General features: G+C 41.3%; 1 protein-coding gene across 5 annotated transcripts in view; it reads left to right on the forward strand.

Annotated features, from left to right (window-relative positions):
* The window catches only part of ldhd (lactate dehydrogenase D), a 45639-nt gene that overhangs the window by 21787 nt on the left and 1900 nt on the right, over positions 1–21952 (forward strand). The window contains exons 11-14 of one of the 5 annotated variants that reach the window (XR_008570493.1): positions 1987–2175; positions 20534–20701; positions 20786–20845; positions 21688–21770. Coding sequence is in view for 3 of the 5 variants with exons in the window: in XM_054777342.1 (XP_054633317.1) it covers positions 1987–2167 (181 nt within the window). In the remaining 2 variants the exon portion in view is untranslated. Of the gene's footprint in view, positions 1–1986; positions 4246–20533; positions 20702–20785; positions 20846–21687; positions 21771–21952 lie in introns of those variants that run through there. The other 4 variants (XR_008570494.1, XM_054777342.1, XM_054777344.1 and 1 more) reach the window with 4 other exon arrangements.

The raw sequence follows: 21952 nt of genomic DNA on the forward strand, positions 1-21952 counted from the left end.
TAGATGTCACGTGTGGCTTTCGCCAAGGGTTGGAACCCGTAATGCAGATTAGACACAGAGCTTGGTCAAAAAAAAAAAATACTATTTATTACCAGAGGTAATAATGCACAAGAAAAAGGATACAAAAATATACAAAAATGTAACAAAAGCACTCAGGGCGTAAGCCAAACAACACAAATGAAAAACACTGCTACGGTAGGAGAAAAAACACATACGATAACTAAAGGAGCTGCAGGAAAAAAGGTTTGCAGTACAGGTAAGTATAAACACGGTAACTAGGAAAAGGTACAAAAGGGAAAAACAGCAACAAAGTAGGAGGAAGCAGGGTTGGGAGGGAATAACTGGCGCTGCACAGTTGTCTGGCAGCAGCAGATAAAGGGTCAGGTAATTGAGCACAGGTGTCTCTCAACTCATCAGTGCTGCCGAGTGCACTGAAAGGCAAAGCAGATAAGCGGCAGCAGAGCGACAACACAGAACATGACACTCGACTCCTCACTAAGGTTCCCTAGGGCAGTGGTCCACAACCTTGTTGGTGGTGGGGGTCGTATAGCGATGTAATTTATCTCATTTAGTATGTATTGTGTAAACCTAAGACAGAACAACATCAAATTAAAAACACAAAATGAATACAGACCCACCATCCGCCACTTTAAGCTTGGAGTTTGTTTTTCAGAGAGAAGATGATAGCGCCGTTGCTTGAAGTGTGTGCTAACAGGCAGTGTGCTAGCATGAATTACCTTGAAGCTGTGCAACAAATATACACATTAGCACTCGATAACGTCGTCAAACTTTACCTTTATGCATTCCCACAGAGTATCAGCATTTGCAAATATGAAGTGAAAAAACCCCAATAAAAATACAGAATAGTTGACAATCTGTGCAGAGTGGGAGAAGGCTAGCGCACAAACAATGGTGCGTTCAAGGACTGTCAAACAAAGTGGGACACTCGCAACAAATAACAAACATGCAAAAAACTAAAATAAAATAATGGCCCATATTTCCAAAATTGATATGCATTAACTTAAAACTGTATTTAGTTATTTCAAAAATATTTTTTTGTGTGTGTATTTTTTTTTTTTTTTTATCATTGCACCTGAAAGGTTTCCTCGGCCCAATTCAGCCCCGCCCACGGACCGGTACTTGTCCCCGGCCCGGTGGTTGGGGGCCCTTGCCCTAGGGAACACATTCACTGTGACACTGCTCTAGCAGGAGTTTTATATACGTCTTCCATGGCTTATTTCCTCTTATGTCTACAATATTGGCTAATAGGAGTGTAAGGGTGACTATAGGGGTGTTATTTCAAGTCTATAGGGCTCTAATAACATTATAAGGCATATTGACAAGGTGGTCAACATGTTTTCTATGTCTTATTTTCTCTTATTATGGCTACTATATTGGGTAGTAGGAGTGTAAATGGGACTATAGGTGTGTTTTTTTTGTGTCTATAGGGCTCCAGTCATGTTAAAAAGCGTATTTAGAAGGTGGTAAAAAGGTTTTCTGTGACTTATGTCTTATTTTCTTTTATTATGGCTGCTATATTGTTTAATAGGAGTGTAAATGGGACTATAGGGGTGTTTTTTTGTGTATAGAGGGCTCCAATCATGTTAAGAAGCATATTTCGAAGGTGGTAAATGGGTTTTCTGTGAGTTATGTCTTATTTTCTCTTATGTGTACTATATTGGGTAAAAACGGTGTAAAGGTGACCATAGGGGTGTTATTTTATGTCGAGAGGGCTCTAATCATGTTAAAACGTGTATTTAAAAGTGGCAAACAGGTTTTGTATGCCATAACTACCAAAATATTCTATGTATAAATATTGAGTCCTGCTTGGTGAAATGGATTGATCAGGGTGGGGTGTGGAAGGAATGAAAGCATAAATGAGGGATTACTGTACTTCCATGGATGGAACAGCTGGGATTGGCTCCAGGATATAAGTGAGTGTGTGGATGGATGTCGTTTGTGTGACAACACTTTGTTTCCTCCCAGACGTGCCCTGGCTATGAATGGCACCTGCACAGGTGAGCACGGGGTGGGCTTAGGCAAGCGAGCGCTGCTGTGCGAAGAGATGGGGGCCGCGAGCATCCAAGCCATGCAGCACATTAAGGACGCCCTGGACCCAAAGAACATCATGAATCCAGGAAAGGTTCTCCTGCCAAGAGAGTCGTGAAGGGTCAAGTATGCATCCATTTTACACTTGAAATGTCTTCCCGGCGCGTGTGGGGAGTATTTACACATTAAACCTGGCTTGTGTGGCCAGTGAACCATGGCGACCTGCCATAAATTTCTTGTGATTTCATGAGAATACCGTAATGTTGTAAAATGGTGAGGAAAAATAACCTCATTTTAGCAGCATAAAGTTGAAATATGAAAGAAAGCGGATGTTTTTAAGTCCTGTTTATGGTCGGCCTGTTGTTGTTCTGCCATGATGTCATTTCATGATGTCACTGCCATGTTGCTTCTTTGCCTGCCGTGTGTTCAGTTATGAGGATTAGCTGCTCCAGCCTTCGCTGACGGATATTTGCTCTAATGTCCTAATAGTCCTGGTGGCCTATTAGGCCTTGGAAGACTCTACGAAGGCTCTGTGGGAGCCGAACAGGAGGAAATACACGGATTTAGCACTTCTGGAGAGAGGAAGGATTCACAGACCTACATGGGAGTACACTAAAGTACCACAAAGTCTCAGTCATGCAGAGGTGACTGGACTTTAAAATGAACGCTACCTAGCGTGGTAGCCCATCCTTAACACACGGCTTCCACTGTCCTCCTCCACACGCGCGCCTGCTGGCTTGATGTTAATGTGCAATTAAAGTGACTGCGGAGTAATTGACACCTCCCCTTGTGTGGACTTGTTGACTGACAGCACATGCTATACAACTTAGCCATTTACTTTTGCCTGAAGTGTCCTGAGTGTCCGGACATGCCTAACTACTCTACTACTCTACCTTTTGCTAAGTTGTTAGTGTCTTAACAGGGGTGCAATGTGTAATGCATCCTGTATGTGTAGAATATGATGTGGCAAATACAACCTCTCACGGTCTAGTCCACATGGGCTTTGTCCATTTATGGACATTTATGGCTTTTTACCCAGCCTCGCCTGTATTTCCATCTCTGGATGGTCAGGATGTTTTTTTGTTTTTTCCTTTTGTGCCTCTGCTTTCTGGACCTGGATGAACTGAAACTTGGATACTTCCATTAAGGCCTGCACATACCGTTTTAACCAATTACTTTTGCACTTCGAAATTTGGCTGTCTTTGTTTGAATAAGTTGCCCTAAAATTCAACATCTTCTGGCAGCGTTGAACCTTTACTTCATGCATGAAATTATTGTTAACTTTATGGATTATTTTACCAGTTTGAAGATGTACTAAATGAGCAAATTAAAATATTTGTGATTTTAAAAATAAGGGATTTGTATGTTCTCTGCACGGCGTTATGAATTATCCTCACTGATCTTTTTTGCAGTACATTTAGCGAGTGTAGATTGCTTTTGTAGTAATTACCCCATATCTCCACACGATAAGTCAGATATGGTAATACCACAGAACAGGAAAGAGTGTGGAGGGATTTTTGATCAAGAACAGATTTTGCTTTATTCAATACAAAATGTAAGTATTTCTCGCCACCTTTTGTTGTATATTTTTGATGTGAGATTTCCAACTCATTTTTTCATCTATTATGATCCCCAGAAATGTATTTTCGTTCACTCTTTCAATGTCCACTCCGTCTATTTGTATTTGGTCGTACGTGTCCTTTCTGCTATTACCAAATAGCATTATTTCTGTTTTACTTAAGTTCAAGGATAATCTGTTTTTATCAAACCATCTTGATAATGAGGCCATTTCATCTGTAACTTTTTGAATTAGTTGTTGTGTGCTTTTCCCAGAACAAAAGGCAGTGGTATCATCCGCAAATAATACCAACTGTAAGTCCTTTGTGACTTTACAGATGTCATTGACATACAAATTTAACAGTTTTGGTCCCAATATTGACCCCTGGGGTACTCCACACATGATATTTAAACTTGCAGATGTGTATTCTCCTAGCTTTACAAATTGCTTCCTGTTCACTAGGTAGCTTTTAACCCAATTCAAAACTAATCCTTGATTCCATACCTTTATAATTTTGTCGTTAAAATGTTAGGATTAATTGTATCGAAGGATTAAAAAAAAGATAAAAATAAATCTAAAGAATAACACAAATTATCCATCCTTCCATTTTCTATGCTATGAGAGGCGGGGTACACCCTGGACTGGTGGCCAGCCAATCACAGGGCACATATAGACAAACAAGCATTCACACTCACATTCACACCTATGGACAATTTAGAGTCGCCAATTAACTAATAGAAATATCTATAACCTCTTAGCATATCTGTCATTTTCCACTTCATCTTTGGACACCCCTGGTCTGGAGGAAGCATTTGGGCGTGGAGTCATAACAGTCTGCCTTAAAAGAGGTGAGATTGCCATTGTTATTCCCCACATAATCATTGTGTGATGAGAAAACAAATGTCAAACACAAAACACTATTAGTGTACAGCAGCATTTTGGGCAGCTACTTATTGAAATTAAAACGGACTTGGCCAACTGGTCTATCTTGCTTATGGCAAGAGTTCATTCTATCAAGATGATAGCGCTTCCAAGATATCTGTACCTCTTTCAATGCCTACCTATTTTTGTTCCCGGAACATACCTTGGATTCATTGATTTCATCTTATATTTGGGAAAATAAACAGCCATGCCTACGTAAAGAATTCTTGCAGAGATGAAGACAGGAAGGAGGGACGGCCCTCCCCAACTTTCGACTGTACTACTGGGCTGCTAACATAAATTGCATGTCATACTGGTTGCACTACCATCTTGAGACAGACTGCCCTACCGGGGTTAAAATGGAAGCCACCTCCAGTTTTCTCGTCATTGTCGGCTCAACTTGGGGCATCACTGCCTTTAACCATAAGTGCCTTTAAAATGAACTCAGCAGTTAATCATTCACCGCGTGTTATTTAACCTAAGTGCTACCAGCTCGGAAGCAGCAAATTCCCTACTTTCCCCCCTAGACAACTGATAAAGCTTTCAATATGTGGTCGGAGAGGGGCCTTAAAGACTTGAACTAACTTTTTATAAATGATGTTTTTGCCTCCTTTGTACAGTTATGTTAAAAGCATACCACCACAATTCCCTATCAAAACCCCCCATCAACCGTTTTGGACACCAATTATGTTGCTTGACCCAACAGGAAAGAGGACAATTTTGCGCATTCATGGTTGGATATCCAACACAGACCCCACCTCCTTTTCTAAAACAGAACATTATGGGAGCAAGATCTTCAAATCACACTAGATGGTGAAGTGTGGACTAAAACTTTGGAGGGGGTGCACTCTTCAACTGGCTAATGTCTATAGACCCGAAATAGGTAATATGTGTAGGCTGACGGTTGCAAAACTGGTTATTCCCTAGCTTGGAAGGATTTTGGAGAGGTACTTTTGATGCCTTTTCCACTGTTTTCGAAATTCCAATTGCTGCAAACACTTTAATGGCTGTGTTTGGGGTCTTACCGGATGGGTTGTATGTGCCCCTGGAGGGCACGGGATAGTTGCCTGCTCAATGCTTCCTGATTTTGCTGAGGTGGAGGGAGGCTGCCCCGCCCACAATTTCTCACTGGACGACGGATGTGCTAATGAACCTGAAACTGGAAAAGATTAGAGACACGCCACGCGGCTCTGTGAAGAAATTTTATAAGACATGGAGGCCCTTTTTGACGAACTCGCCACACAATGGCAGGAGTGACTGAAGACAGAGTACAGGTTCGTTGAAACCGTTTCTAGCGGGCTACTGACATGCTAGGTATTGACTATGCTGCTTCCACTGGACTACTACGCTTGATTGTCTTGTTTGACTGCATGGGACCACAGGCCTTGAATTGGGAGTTTCCGGTCACCTCACTTCATGCAAGTAACTGCGCAGGGTACCTTACGGAACTATAACTCTTGAGGACGAGATGAACATTTTTGAGTGCACTTGGGAGGCTCTATGGGACATGGGTTTTGTTTTTGGAAAATTTGTCAAAAAATGGTGAAACTCTAATAAAAAAGATCTTTCAAAGATAATTCTCACTTCGTTTCATAATGTTGACTTTACTCATAGTTTCAACATTTTAACTTCATGATTATGACTTTGTTTCATAATGTGGACTTAGTGTTGGGATATTTCTTTTCTTTCCGTGGTGGAAAGGGGCTTCCATATGATCATATGAAGAAAGGCGTGTAATAATTGAGTGGTGTTTTTCGTGCTTTGCCAGTCCAACAGCCTCGTGCACGTGCCTGGCATTGAGCTGAGTTTTCCTCTTGGTCCATTGGCAACAAGAGGAACAACCGTAAGACTTGGTGTTGATCCTGCAAATATTCAACGTTCAAATGTCTCCCATTTGAATCGGAATATTTCCATGTATTCATGGTTGATTTATTCTTTCATGACATTCTTATCAGCCGTTTTGGCACGCGTGGGCCCTTTGTTTTGAAGAGATCCGTTTCAAAGTGGCTTATTTTGGCTCTGATGCGGCCCAGCCTGTCCGTCTGTCTGCGCTGAAGCTGCAGTTGTCTCCGGCAACGTCCCGCCCACAGCGCCGCCTGATTGGTTAGACGCACGTGTAACACAGCCAATCAGCAGTGAAAGCTGAGTCTGCACACTCCTCACACAAGCTGGAGAGGAGAACAACTTTTCATCACTGTCATTTATTTCATCACCTTTTTTATGCCTTTCACATTTTTAAAATTCATTTTATGACATGACTGAGCAATTAATTCATTTCATTTTTAAATTCAATTGGAAATAATTGTCCTAAACTGAGTTACGAATTGACTTGATGACATTTTTCAAAGTGATGAATTCATTGTGGAATGTAATTGTAAATAATTTTAGTCAAGCTTTTTTCATGTCATGATAGATTTATGAATTTCATGACATTATTTCATGACATTCTTATTCGTTTGGTGACATCTGTATTGATTTATCTCATGGCATTTGTCTTTATTTCTTGACACATTCCATATCAAATTCAACAATTGAACCGATCAGCGGTTGTGATCAATACTTTTCGGACGGAGGAAATGATTTCCCATGTAAAGGAGGTGCTTTTGTAGGAGTTGTTTATCTTGACATGGACGGAAATGAGAGGAAAACCCCTCCGTCCTGTATGGAACTGTTATTTTTAAAACCAAATTGTCCAAAATGTCTTTTGCTGAGAGAAATAATTAAATAGTTGTCCCAATACTTGTGGACATGTGACGTGTCAGCACATACATGGACGTTAAAACAAATACATACCTTCAATTATCATCGTCTTAATCATTTTTTAAATAGTTTTATTTTGAAAAGGAATAAACTAATGATACATGGATTCATCCGTTTCATCCATTTTCCAGTTGTGCACAATAGAAAACGATTTGTTTTTGGTCTGAAATCTTCAAAAAAACAAGGCCTTATTTGTTTTTTAGTTTTAATTTGGAAAGCGAATGAACAAATGATGGGTGGATTTGTCCATGATACGTTCTGTTCATTTTCGAACTGTGTAGGAAATTGGACAAACAATTTGTTATCCGTTCCTTTATTTTGGTTTGAAAAGGCAAAAAACGCATTTGTATGATGGTCGCCATGGCAACCTCCAAGAAAATATGGTAGCATCAAACAGACCATGACGGCCCAAAGACCATCTCAGCACGCGCATTCGGGCTGCCTTGAAATGCTCGTGCAGCTGGCGATCTGCTTTGCCATCGGTAAGACTAAGAGCGTCCTTTCAATATCAAGCAGGCACAAAAAGACAGGAAAAGAAAAACACTCACCGCAAACGGTGGCACAGGCTAGCAAGAACAGAGCTAGGTAGGAACACTGTGACAGGTGCTAGATCGAGCAGGTGGCTGGCGAATAGCTGGCAACAATCTGGCACTGAAGAGAAGTCTGACTGCCGTATATAAAGAGTGATAATTGGCTGCAGGTGTGAGTAATTCGGCTCTGCAGGCTCACGAGGTGTACTGCAACAGATCACAGGCAGAGGGCAGCAAAGCAGTACACAGATCATGACACAAAGCACTTTCCACTGAATAATGCTCTACTTGATTCCATTTCCTCTTTCAATATGCCTTCCTTTTCCACTGGAATGATTAGATGTTGGCTTGTGCTGTGGACTGGGAGAAAAGCTTCTCTATTTTCAGAGCAACTTTTTTATTTCAAGCAGTCCTGGCTTTTTCTTAGCTTTTCTCGGAAAGAAAGAATGCCAGCGGAAGTTAGCCTTGCTTGTTTTTAGCCGTCTCTGTGGCTTTTTTCCGAGCTAAGCAGCGTTTGGCAACGTGCAGCTAAGCAATGGAAGCTTTCAACTCCACAGCACGCAAAGTCATAGACATCCTGTATACAGTATACTGTAGCAACTGGTCTATTGTGCTGTTCCAGGATGCAGTTTTGTGTTTGGGCTGTAGAGGGCAGTCGTGTTCAGCATACTGGTTAGAGCGAGCGTTTGATGAAGAAAATGAGCAAGTGTTGTCGCGCTGTTGATGTGTAGCTAAGCTGCCTGCCTGCAAGAGAGTGGGCGTCGTATGTTCTTTACTCTTTCAAAAATTTGAAATTGCCAACTGAAAGGCAGCAACAAAAAGTCTACTTTTTGACGTCCAAAAGTGCAACTTTATATCTTTTTGTGTGTGTTTGCTGACTAGAACATGGACTTGTACGTGTTGTTTATGTCATGGCTTTTTTACATGACTAACATGTTTTCATCCTGCTTTTTTAGTCTCTCTAGCCCAGTCGTCACCAACACAGTGCCCACGGGCACCAGATAGCACCCCACGACCATATGAGGCGCCCGCAGGCCTGCTTTTCATTCAGGTTTTCAGTTAATAATGTGAGAACACGAGAAAGAAATGTATTCTGAAACATAAAATGTGAGTTGTGGATACCAGCATTTTGTGAATGTTTTGGTAAAACAAGCATCTTTGATTTGTTTGGGTTGAAATAAGGTATGAAAGTCATTTCTACAAAAATGAGTAGCTCGTGGCCATTTTCATTGTGGCCAACTGGAACGTTGCTGCGAGTTGCACCAATGTGGACTCCTGTGGCGATAGTAGAGATCAATGCTCCATCACTAAAACAGTGAGCGGTAAGCAAGTTGAAAGCTGTTGTTCCACGTGTCAGCCATGAACCATATAGAAAAGTACTGTAAGTATACAATACCTACGGTATGCTCTATATTATGCGGGCACTTACTGGATACTTTTCAGATGTTGTCAGTGTTGACATTGTTGTGGGACTGATAGAAATGTTCAGTTCCAGTTTGAAAAATGGAAGGCGGCCTTTGGAGGGCATTTCCAACACGCCGTAGTAGAAATACTTCCATTCTCCCAGTGTCTCCCACCGTTGACGGACTTTGTCCTTGTCTGCCCTCAGCAGGTGGCCAGGTCACCTACGCCTACAGTGCCAAACAGTGCTGTGACACTGACCACTGCAAATACTGGATCGGTGTGGGCGAGGCCCGTGGTGCGATGGGGGCCGCGTGGTGGTTTGGGCCTTCCTTTGATCGTGGCCACCAGCGTGATTGTGTTGCATCTAGTGATACTGTGCTTGTGGACCAGTTGCCAGAGGGGGGCTGCTCTTGGCCAAGTGTCCCATGCAGTGCATTATAAAAGAGACAAGATTTTTGATTTTCTTCTGCGAGAAGGTGGAGGAGAATTTTGTATGCAGAACCCGGCATCGTCTGTGCATCGTCTCCCTCATGTACGCCCTCAGCCGGGAGCGCTTGATCTGAAAGGTTCCCGCTTGGACCCGGGTCTCTCCAGACTGGAAGATCTGCCAGATGAAGTGGAAGATCAGGAAACTGTGCGACACAGTGCACAACAAGCACGTGGACCCGCAGAACATCACGGTACAGTGATGTGTGCGTGTGAGCCTATCAGAGAGCAGAACATAAAGCAACCCTCTTCCTGTAGAAGGGTCCAGGCGGGCCATGCAGAAGCTGCTGTTTGACCTCCAGGTGAGAAACTGTTTCAAAGTGGAGACTTTGTTACACATCACGACCCAGAGAATCAGTTACTGGATGGCCTCGAAATACTCATCACTCATCTTTTGCACACACACACACACACACACACACACACACAGGCCAAATATTCATGCACGCTTCAAGACAAATGTATTGGGACATGTTCCATCTACAGCAGTGGTGTCCAAAGTGTGGGCCTGTGGGCCATTTTCAGCCAGCAGCTGAGTAGTTTTTTATTGGTCCTTGGCATGTTGTAGAAATAAAAGCTATAGATATATCTATATTTAGATATTACACTCATTTGCTTTGGCACCGCTAATCCATACTCAACAAATAAGAGACACTTCCTTTCCTATTGCTGTGTTCATTGGCTCATGTAAATACAGTGGAAGCTTGGTTAGCAGCATTCATCTCTTCCAGAGCGTTTTCATCTTTCATCGGAATTCATCTATTCCGTAGCGTTTCTGTCTGCTGTTATGTCATGGCCGCTCATTTAAACGCAGAACATCTCCCTTCCTCTCTGCCTTTCCACCCACACTCTTCTTAAAAGTCTTCCTCCCTTCTCTGAACAGGATGCTTTGTGAAAAACTTTAATCTTAAAATTTGAGCAGTTGTAAAGGTTTTTCTTCAAATTATGTCACTGAAATCTACTTTTAGCCTTAGGATGTGTGTGTTCCCACACAGATAGAAGAGTACAATTGGCCAAAATGATTTGTTAAGGTGAAGAATTGAGATGAGCCGTGTCCCAATACTTTAGCTCCAGCTTCATTTGTCCTTCATGGCTGCTCAGCGATCAGCAGATGGCAACATAGTTTCTCACCCTCTCATTCATTCATTCAAATGTGTGTGGATGCCAAAGGCCACATGCCCCCCCCCCCCCAGGTTCAGAAGCCAGCGCTGAGTGCTATTCAACTGGCACTGTTTCTCCTGAGCAGACCCCTCACTTGCTGATTGATGAATTGATTGATTGATTGATGGATTGATTGATTGATTGATTGGCTCTGCTGTGAAACCAGCGGCGTCCAAAGTGCGGCCCTTGGTCCCTTTGCAGAATATTGCGTTCTATGGCGATACAAACATGGAACCTACCAAAGGAAACGTCTTTGTTTCTACCCTTTTCCCACAGGTAAGCTTCAGGAAAATATCAGTTCCTGACTAAAACAGGGAGAAAAGCAGCTTTTTGTGAAAAGATGCATTTCAAGTACAACTTTCTCTTTGACACAAATATTTGACAGCTATAATATGACAGCTCAAATATCTGAACAACTATACCGACATAAACAACACACAAAACAACATACAAATAAACATTTATTTACATCAACTATATACAATTCTCTCATTTGGAAGTAACTTTCCCTACAATGCGTAACCTTCTGCACGCTGCTCTCCTCCACACTCTTCCACTTCCTCCTTGCTGTCGAGTGTGTCTTTATACGCAAATGATGCATGCCAAGCTCTTATCAAATGCAAATTTCATGGCTTAAAACTGCTTTAAAATGTCTTAGTGTGCTGCTGTGTCATCACCTCCTTTTGCTTCTGGCACAAAAAAAGGTCAAAGATGTATACATCCGTCTTTGGGATCGGGCGTTGGGGTTTATAAAAACGTATAAATACATCTTCGGTATTTAATGAGTTAAAAATACAGCTAAACAAAAACAGCAAAAGTTCAAAAAAATGAACAAAACATAGGACAAAAACTTGAAATCTTATTGCTTATTGCTAATAATACAAATAGCAGGCTTTGTCTCCTGTTCTATAAATATACGCCAAATACAGTCCCACCTCAGTTTCCAGTTTTCATTTGTTCCTAAAGAGAGCACCAGAACCAAAATGTACAAAAAAACAAGCCAATTTTTCCAGTAGGAAAGAATGTCAATCCAATTATTCTGTTCCAGAAACCCAGAAATATGAAGAAGAGCTACATTTTATAGAAAATAATGCTCATTTTACAAATGAGGAATGGATGGGACTACGTCCTGATGAGATTGAATTGAATAGCGTTTCTCACCTTCTGCATCAAATTGCTGCCACTCACAACTTCCTTTGGCCCCATGACGTGTTATTTAGCAGTCTATAAAAAGTGCACAGATGGTGGGTCAGCGTGGCCACGCCAGTTGACGGAACCATACAGTACAGGATAAAGGGACTACTTTGTTTCGTGCAATATTGTACCGACGCTGAGGAAAAGGATGAGTGACATTTTCAATGAAAATGTACGTACGGGGTGTACAAAAAGTGTGGGGTGGCAGCCGTGAAGCTGGGGAGGCGCTTATTGTTCGCACGCAGCGTCGTCTCACTATCACACCACACTGCCGTCAAGCCAAAACAGCACACTTCCTTCTGGCCTTCACAATAAAACACGCTGCACTTTCCATCCTGTCAGACGGCATCTAACACAATCAGGGTCTCAGAAAAGTAGCTTGAATTTGCAGCTGATGAAGTTCTGAACAATACCGGGAAGGGGTACAAAGCCAAAATGGAGCACCGGTGAGTGCTTTGTGCCACCAGGAATTCTTGACCCCATGAAAAAAATTGCCATTGGGCCCCCCGGGCAGCTGCGGTCACTACATCTCTAGGACGTAACTGCCCCTTAAATGCTGTTTTTATGCTATTTGACTCCAACATGAGTTTAGTTCCATGCATGTTTTGGAGCAATACATCAAGTGTTTTTCAAACAAAATAACAAGCACAAAGTCACATGCCACAGCCTGGGATGGAACACAGGTCCTTATCAGACCACAATGATTAGCGTATTTTCCAGACTAAAAGTCTCACTTATTTCATGGTTTGGCTTGTCCTGCCACTTATACTCCGGAGCCACTTACACATGTTTTTTTAGAGCGGGCGCTCGAGGCTTGTGTGCCAGTATCTGCTACTCCCATCACTCCTCTACCACTGAAAATGTACAATGCATCAACTTATGAAGACACCTGAGAAAGCCGGAACACAAATGCCCCCAAAAGGGAAATCATATTATGCAAGTAAACAAGTCTTGTTATGTTGTTTAGGCTATCGTTATCTGAATAAGTGTTAATATGTTACGTGAACATGCCACCTATTCACCTTGCGTCAACAGACGCCTGTTGTTCTCCATGTTATTGTTTTTACTAGAACTTGCCTTTCAAGATGATTGTCTGCTCTGTTCTGTTCTGCTCTGTGATTTTATAAAAAATGTTTCCCCCCATAAAAGCAACTTGCTATAGTCCAGTGCAACTTATGTACGGTAAATGGTCTTTCACATTGACCTACGGATAACGCAGCATCAGGAGCAACCAGGGGTTTCGTGGCGGAGTACACTTTGACATGATCATGGGAGGACACAGGATTGAACCCGCAACCTTCAGGTTGGGAGATGACAGCTCTACCACCTGAGCCGTGCCCCATGCCGGTTGTTGTCTTCTTCATTGTGCTCCCAAAGACATTATTATGGCTTTTCATGTAGTTTTACACCATAAAAACAGCCACAAGGCGGCAGAAGTGCATTTTATAAGAGCTCGGCATGCGTCTTTTGTGTATAAAAACTCGACAGCAAGGAGGAAGTGGAAAGGCGTGGAGGAGTGTAGCGGGCAGAAGTAATACAATGTAGGGATATTTTAACGCATGCACACGCACGTGCATGAGTGCACACACACAGTTTAGTTCCAAATGTGAAAATTGTAAAGAGTTCATGGTGTTATATTTGTAAATGAATTGTTATTTTGATGTAAAACAACATTTTTTGTGTGTTGTTTATGTCGGTGTAGTTGTTTAGATATTTGAGTTGTCACAAAAGCCAAAAATATTTGTGTCAAAGTGAAAGTTGTGTTTGAAATGTATCTTTTCACAAAAGCTGTTTTCGCCCGGTTTTAGTCGGGAACTGAAATTTTCCTGAAACTTAACTATGTTCTACTGCTGATTACTAAAGAAGGAAAAAGGGTAGAAACAAACTTTTTTTCCTGATGAAAGAGGGAGTCTAATGTTTCCTTTGGTAGGTTCCATGTTTATAAAGCCATGGAACACAATATTCTGTGTGATCAGTCAGTATGGTGTAAAATGGCCGCTACTGAAGAGGTTGTCTTTTGAAAAATGGCTGGGATTGAACGTGTTGAAATATTTTGTGGTATTCCGTTATTGGTGACAGAGCAGAAAGGACGTTTGGTGTAAAGTTTTATGTAGAGCACCCCATCACTCCAACTCTTTTTGATTGCCACGGTAATAAGTGCAAACATATTACCAGGTGCCAACTTTACACTCCGTCTAAAGTGAGGTGTTCAACTTTTAGTAGCTGTATGGAACACAGTAAGATATGATCAGTGCTCACAGGTAGTGGAAAACTACTTTCTCTGTCAATATGTGTTGTATGTGTGTAGTAGACTCCAGCATCACGGAGCCCTTCTGGTCGGTGGGCACGTGGCATGAGCTTACTTCCATGCTCACGTATCGGGTATCGATCTTTTGGTAACTGCACGTCACTCCTTTTAGGCTGTAGAAGTGATGCTGGTTACACGTGTGTTACAGGTCTCAGTATGAGAACCCATGAACGAGATTATAGTTCCGCTGGTTGTGGAGGGTGTAATGGCCTGTTAAAACAGGGATAAATAAGTGAGACGTGCAAGCGGTGTCTTTTCCATTAAGCCTCCTCAGCAGAATTTATTTACATTCCATTAACAAACATTGATATGCAACATTGGGTTCTTCTGAGTCATCACCACATATATCAAATTTCTCTAAAATAAACTCAATACTTCTCTTGTCAAAATAAGACAATTGCATGAATAAAGACATTTTCTTTCATAGTGCATATTCAACTATGTATTCAACAGGCTAGCATATTGCAACTAATGTATTGGGCACTGAGTGAATATCTATGTGCATGAAATGGCAGGCTTAGAAACAGACGTTTTTCCCCAAAGTGCTTAACATCACCTTAATGTATCCAACAAGTCACAAACATATAATCATCAACATCCCATCAAATTAGATTATATACACATTATATTATATACATATATATATGTGCGTGTTCTGGAGCCAAAAGGATAATTTCTGTTCGTTAGCGACACCAACGAGCGGGATCCGCCATTTTACACAAAGAACAACAGACAGAAAAAAACGGAAATACTGGAGTGTTCAAAGGTGGCTACAAAACCACTGAAATCTTTCCCAAATGTCACAGAAATACACCTTAGTTGTCCCTAAGCAGATTAATAATATGTACATGTCGTTCGTGACACTTTAAATGGACACCCACCTGTTAAAACAGGGATAAATAAGCGAGACGTGCAAGCGGTGTCTTTTCCATTAAGCCTCCTCAGCAGAATGAGGAAGTTACGTCAGTCCTTTAGCGAGAGAGAATCGCTGCACGGCCCCCTCGTGGCGAAACTAGGAATGTCCCATTAATTATGAGGTATTCAACAAAAACAAGTTGTTCCAATGGAAGTGCAATTTTGCTTACAAGAATAATGACCCAAAACAATCACAATTTCCCTGTTATACTCAAACAAAATAAAATACATTTCCCAAATGTGACCATACATTTTGTGTGCGTCACACGTGCATCTATGAAAAAATCTCTGAAATTACATTTGGACTGCCTTACTTTATAGGAGTGATGTAGGTGACACGTGCATATATACAGTGTATATATCATGGCTTTAAATGATGTTTTATGATGACAAGACTACCAGGCGAGTGGACCGGAAGAAGCCGCATAGGAGCAGAGAAGAACTCAGAGTACCGATTTGTAAGTTGTGATGAATATTGCTTACGTTTGCTCTGTGGCGCCATCAAGCGGTCAAGAGAATTGGAATCATGGCAATGGGATTCAGAAAATGACGCGAATGTTACCGGGAACAAAGTCAACTTTTAAAATACATTTTGATTTAGAAATAGGTTTTTCCACAGTGATTGGCTTCAGGCACTTATTTTTCATGTACTTCACCGGCGTTTGAAAATAACCTTTCAAAGGGCACAGGTCCACAAATGTGGGATGACGGGGGACGTCCGTTGCGTTTTGCGTCCGCTTTTATTTTATAAAGCCCGCCAGTGAGCTCTTGTGTCGGAGACTCAGAGGGGACATGGACACAAAAATATGATGGGTAAAAAACAAAGAACCTTTGCGAGATAACGCAAAGCAGTTTTGCTTTTCCGTTCCCTCGCAAAACTGTTTAAGAGCATTGCACTTCCGTGTACGTATACTTACTGCGGCAAAGTTAGAAACATTCACAGATTTAAACTGCCGGGATCAATAACTCCCAAGTGAATGGTTCTATCACAGTAAACCATACCTCTTTCCAACCGTGGCAACACAGACAAACAGCTGCAACCCAGTTTTTATCTAAACGAGCCGTCTTTGTGCAGTCTGATTTATATTGATCTCTATGAGAAGCCGGAAGGGCAGGGACCGTCTACAAATTCTTCAAGTCTTTATTTGTTATATTAGTGCTAGTTATTTTTTTCCTGTCAGCCTTTTGCTGTCAGCGTTTTCTGTTTTGTTACCCGTTGTGGATTTTCTGATTCATGTTGTACTTTTTCCCTCGTGGACACCCTTTGTTTGTATGAAATATTTTTGTTCCTCCTTTTTGTCTGTTCCTCTGCACTGGCATCCACACTTTAATTTTGGCGTACGCGTGAGGTGAATTTTGTGGTCCCACTCTTCTTCACAGAAGTGAAACTATTGAACGGACGTGTAACAGAATTGAATTTATTAACGATAATTCTTGTGAAAATTCCCCAAAATGATTTAAAAGTACATTTTCTGTCTCTTGACAGAACTGATTGTATTCAAAGTACGTGTTACAGAAGTGATGAGTCATATCACTTCAGTGGAAAGAGGTATGGTTTGCTGTGTTAGAACCATTCACTTGAGTTGTTGATCCCCTCAGATGTTTTTTCTCTTATTGTGTGAATGAATAAATAAACATCAGCGTCACTTTTAATATTATTATGATTCCACCCCCCGTTTTCAACCGATTTTAGTAACTGATAAGTCGATAAATCCGGCTCATTCGGAAAAGAGGTGCTATTGTTAAGCTGGTAGAATAGATAAAGTAGTCTTGTCGAGTTCTTCTGTGGTTGCACGGGTTTCACAAATATACAACAAAAGGTGGCGAGAAATACTTCAATAATGAATAAAGCAAAATATGTTCTTGCTCAAAAATGACTCCACACTCTTTACTGTTCTTTGGTATGACCATGTCTAACGTACTGTGTGGAGATATGGGACAGTCTTTACAAAAGCAATCTTCACTCCCTCGCTGCAAAAAAGATGGGTGAGGTCATTCATAATGCCGCGTATAGAGAACATACAAACCCTTTATTTTTAAAATCACACATATTAATATGAGCTGATTTAGTACATTTTCAAGCTGCTAAAATAATGCATAAAGTTAACAATAACGTCATAGAGTATTTCTCTATTAGAGAGGAGAAATATGATGTTAGAGGAACATGAGAAGAAAAGGTTAGAATAAAAATGTATTATTACACGGATTATTATATTACGTGGAATGCAGGACGTGAATAATATGCACTGTACAAGATGTGGAATGGATGGGGGGTAGGATTAAACAGTTATACTGTATCTATACTGTACTTATTTTAAGACACTCAACCACAATTCAAACAATAAACATCAATGCAAACAGTTATTCTAAAATCTACTGGTAATAATTATTTACCCACTCAGGATTTTTTTTCTTCCTACAAGCTACTATTCATGTAAGAACTGAAGTGATTTTGGTTATTAAGAAAACCATCATTATATTTGTCCTAACAAACGTACCTTTTGTTTTACCAGGCATTAAAACGGATCCATAAACTGAAGAAACAAGGGTGGTACAATATTTTTTTCCACAACTGTGTTTTACCAAAACTGGAAAACTAAAGTATACCACATGTTTCTGTAAGAGACCACAAAGTTGACAGAGTTCAAACGTCTTGGTGTCATTTTGGATCCAACATTTGGATTTAAAAAGCATATCAGCAAAATGTGAAATATAACATAAATAAACTAGATGATTGCAGTGTCTGAAGACATTGCGTGTGAATGCCGAAGCGTAATGAGATGGTGGAGAAAATAAAATAAGCAAAAAAAGGAATAATAAAATACAATGAAAATGGTTAAAAATGCTACAATGCTAATTTTAGCATGCTAGCAATGAAAACACGCTAACGTTAGCGTGGTTAGCATTACCACTTAGCATGAACTTAACACGACAGCAACCTAAACAATGGTGGAGGTGTTGCCTTTAGCAGTAAGCAACAAAAGGAAAAATAAATCAGCTCCTGATTGGCTCCCACCCACGCGAGTCGGCTTGTAGTTTATTTCTAAAAACCGATTTGTTCGCGATTGACCCATCACTACGTGCAGCTGAGGAGTGAGAGACCGCTTTGGAGGGGCACTTGAGGGAATCTTCAAAGAAAAGGCCCACACCGTATGGCGTAGACCAAAATTTTTGCAAAAATAAACATTCTCCATTGATGAGAACATTCGGTCCTGGAGGGGGTCTGAATTGGTTGAGAAATGTAAGAAATATGGAACTTTGAAAAATTCACAATTATCGACCAGCAAAATGTGTTATCGTGACAGGCCTCGTGATGCATAATGTGATGTGTTTTTAGCGCTGTTTTCACGTATGTGTTTTCGGTTTATTTTTTTTTCATATTTGTCCCCCTCTTGTAGGAAAGTATTGTATGAACATTCTGTCTTGGAGGTGGTCGGATTTGGTTGAAAAATGTCAGAAAAAAAAGTCCCCATTCATTTGAAATGGGAACAATTCTGTGGCACACAGGTACGCCGTACACTATACTCGAGTACCATCTACTGGCTCAAATGTGTAGTACACCTCATCCCGAGTGCAGCTTCGAGGCACCTGAGCGAATCTTCAAAGAAAAGTCCCACACCGTCTGGCGTAGACCCACATGTCTCCTCGGTCTCAAGTGAATAAAACGACCTCAAACAGCAAAAATTAAAGAGCAGTAATTTTGCAATGATTAAGACATTTAAGAGGAAAAATAGTATAAAGTTGAACAAATAAAGGAAAAAATGATAACGTGAGAAACAAACAAAACAAAGACAAAGTTGAAATTTTTGAAAATTAAGTCTGGAAAAAGTTGTTCTGAGAGTGAAGCCATAATATTACGCAAAAAAATATACAAAAAGAAAGTATATATTTGGAATAAAAATAGGCAAAAAGGGTAATGTAGGAGGAAAAAATGTATACCTATAATACGCTCTGTCATGCAAGCCGTCTTTATTAAATTAAACAACGTCGCTGCATGTCTAAAAGGGCTGGTTTAAAAAATGTAAAAGTGGCCCCCGCAGTCTTTGATTTTTCAGTATGTGGCCCTTGGTGGAAAAAGTTTGGACACCCCTGCTTTAAACGGATAGATCGGATTTTTCTACATGTATGACCACCAGGAGCCGGGAGAAGGCCCCGGGGCAGACCTAGGAAACGCTGGAGGGATTGTGTCTCACAGCTGGCCTGGGAACGCTTCGGTGTCCTTCCGGTGGAACTGGAAGAGGTGGCCGGGGACAGGGAAGTCTGCCAGGACCCGCATAAGTGAAAGAAAACAGAACAGAATGGCAAGGACATGTTTATTATTCCTGTGACATGTTGCTATAAAGGAGCTATCGTTGCAGGCTGCACTTCTGGAAGACGCGAAACAAGCGACAGTAAGCATCCAAGACCTGATAGCCAACTGGTAAGTAAGAACTGTTATTGCTTCTCAAGCAGGGGTGGACAAACCTTTTCCAGTGAGGGTCACAAACTGAAAAGTGCAAGGATGCCACTTTGATATTTCGTATCATGCAAAGTGAAGTTTGGCAAGTAAAAAAAAAGTCAGGAGCTTTGTTTCCAAATATTTCATCTTCTTAAATAATTGAACATTTTCCTGGCAACATTAGGACCGCCCCCTCCCAAACTTGATTTGTTTTGTACGTTTTTCATAATATTTCAACTTTAAAAACATTTTTTAATATTTCAACTTTCAGTGTCCTGCGGGCTGCACGTTGGACACCGTGTCCTACGGCACTTTGGGAACTTGGCGTGTGTGCCGGATAAGTGCATGTTTTGGTTTCAAAGTGATGAAAAACAAGCTGGGGGGGTCATCTGGATGATGGAGTGCAGCATTCAGTCCACAATCACATTTCACCCAAGTGACTGCTAGTGTTGTTTCTAGCGGCTATTTCACCTATGTGGCTTTTCTCCATCCATCCATTTTATTACCACTTATCCTCATGCTGGAGCCTATCCCAGGCGAGAGGCGGTGTACACCCTGGACTGGTGGCAGCCCATGGAAGGGCACACGTGGACAAACGAGCATTCACGCTGGCATTCATACCTACTTACCTATTTATAGCCTATTTAGCTAAATTGTAAATCTAAACATGGATTGAACAACAAAAGAATGTTGACGTAAATATGAAGACATGTTCAACAAGCTGACAGGCTCCTGTAAAGAAATAGAAAAGAAAAGCTAGCGGAGTTGAGTTGATCAAGTGTCCTCTTCCACTCTTCCATCTTCTCCAGTACAGGCAGACTCGTCACACAACAACTTGCAACATGCAGAGCAAGCTGGACATGGCGGGCAAGAAGCCTCCAAAGGCTTTTATCCTCCCGTTGGCCACCCTCCGCCTGACCTTCGTGATTGGACTCATCTTCATCACCGTGCCATTGGCTGAAGCAGTGAAGGGCGAGGTAAAAACACACATGGGTACTTTATGCATGGACAGGAAGGACTGGAGGACTGGAGTATAGTGACCCACAACATGTCTTCTACAGGACCAGACAGCTAACCAGGATGGACTCCAAGAAGACGTGGCCGAGTTGAAGAGTATTCATGTAAACACAAACATTTGATGTTTGAGTTCATTCACGTCAGTTTTGGTCATTGATGTGTTCCAAAAGGTCCAGCGAAAAACAAAGCATTTTGTTCTATTAGAAATATTCTTTTAGAAAGTCCAGCATTGAACATAACTTGGCTTTATTGAAGACTCGGTGGTGAACATGACTGGCTGGCATGCACACTGGCTCTTATGTTCCCCCTGCAACCTGTGTTAGCTAGGAACCTTTACGTTCCAGTCCTGATTGGAACAGATGCTACATTCCTACTTTGCTACCACTTCTTTCCGCTTAGCACCCTTTTTTTGTATTTATTAAAAAAACAGCACAGGTTTAGCTGGCAAGTCACTAGCGTATGGTGCACTGCGCTTGGAAGGAAAAAGGCACATAGGACTTGTTTATCATAGGAACAAACACTTGGACAGCACGCAGTCCATAGCGAGGGTAAAATAACGTTGGCACGAAAAGCTGCTGTTTAAATTGGAATGTTATGAGCATGAAGTGACAATATTGTGGGAATAAAGTAAAAAGGACGAGAAGAAAGTGAAAATGGAAGTCAATGAAAAAGAGCACCATTGCGCATGTCCAAACCGGAGTAGAGAGATGATTTCACATTAGCCCTTCCACATATCTCAGCTTTTACTGACAGTATTTGGGGACAGGCTGAAATAAAACAACAGTGTCATTTGAGAGTCAAGCAAAAGAAAAGCTTCAGTTGAATAATTGTTTTACATTCACAGGATCTTCTGATGATAGCAGGTTAGCATGTCAATCAATTGATGTTTACAATGAATGCTCCCTTTGTTTTGTGCTTTTTCTTAGTAAATATTTTATCCTCACAGGCCGTTGCCCTCCGCCGTGGCATTACCATGAGAAAAGATGTTACCTGCATGTTGATGAGAAGAAGACCTGGTGGTTGGCTGAGGTATGCCAGCCCTTCCAGCCCTTAAAACCTGCTCAAATATTTTTATGCTACTGTCAACAGTATGCACACACACACGTATGTTTTCAATCCACGCCGACTCACGAGACGAGACCATGCACGACATTGGAGGACAAGATGAGCTGTTAATGATGTCACGGAGCAATGCAGGTGCCTTTTGAAAT

Source organism: Dunckerocampus dactyliophorus, chromosome 5, assembly GCF_027744805.1.
Source record: "Dunckerocampus dactyliophorus isolate RoL2022-P2 chromosome 5, RoL_Ddac_1.1, whole genome shotgun sequence".
NCBI lineage: Eukaryota > Metazoa > Chordata > Actinopteri > Syngnathiformes > Syngnathidae > Dunckerocampus > Dunckerocampus dactyliophorus.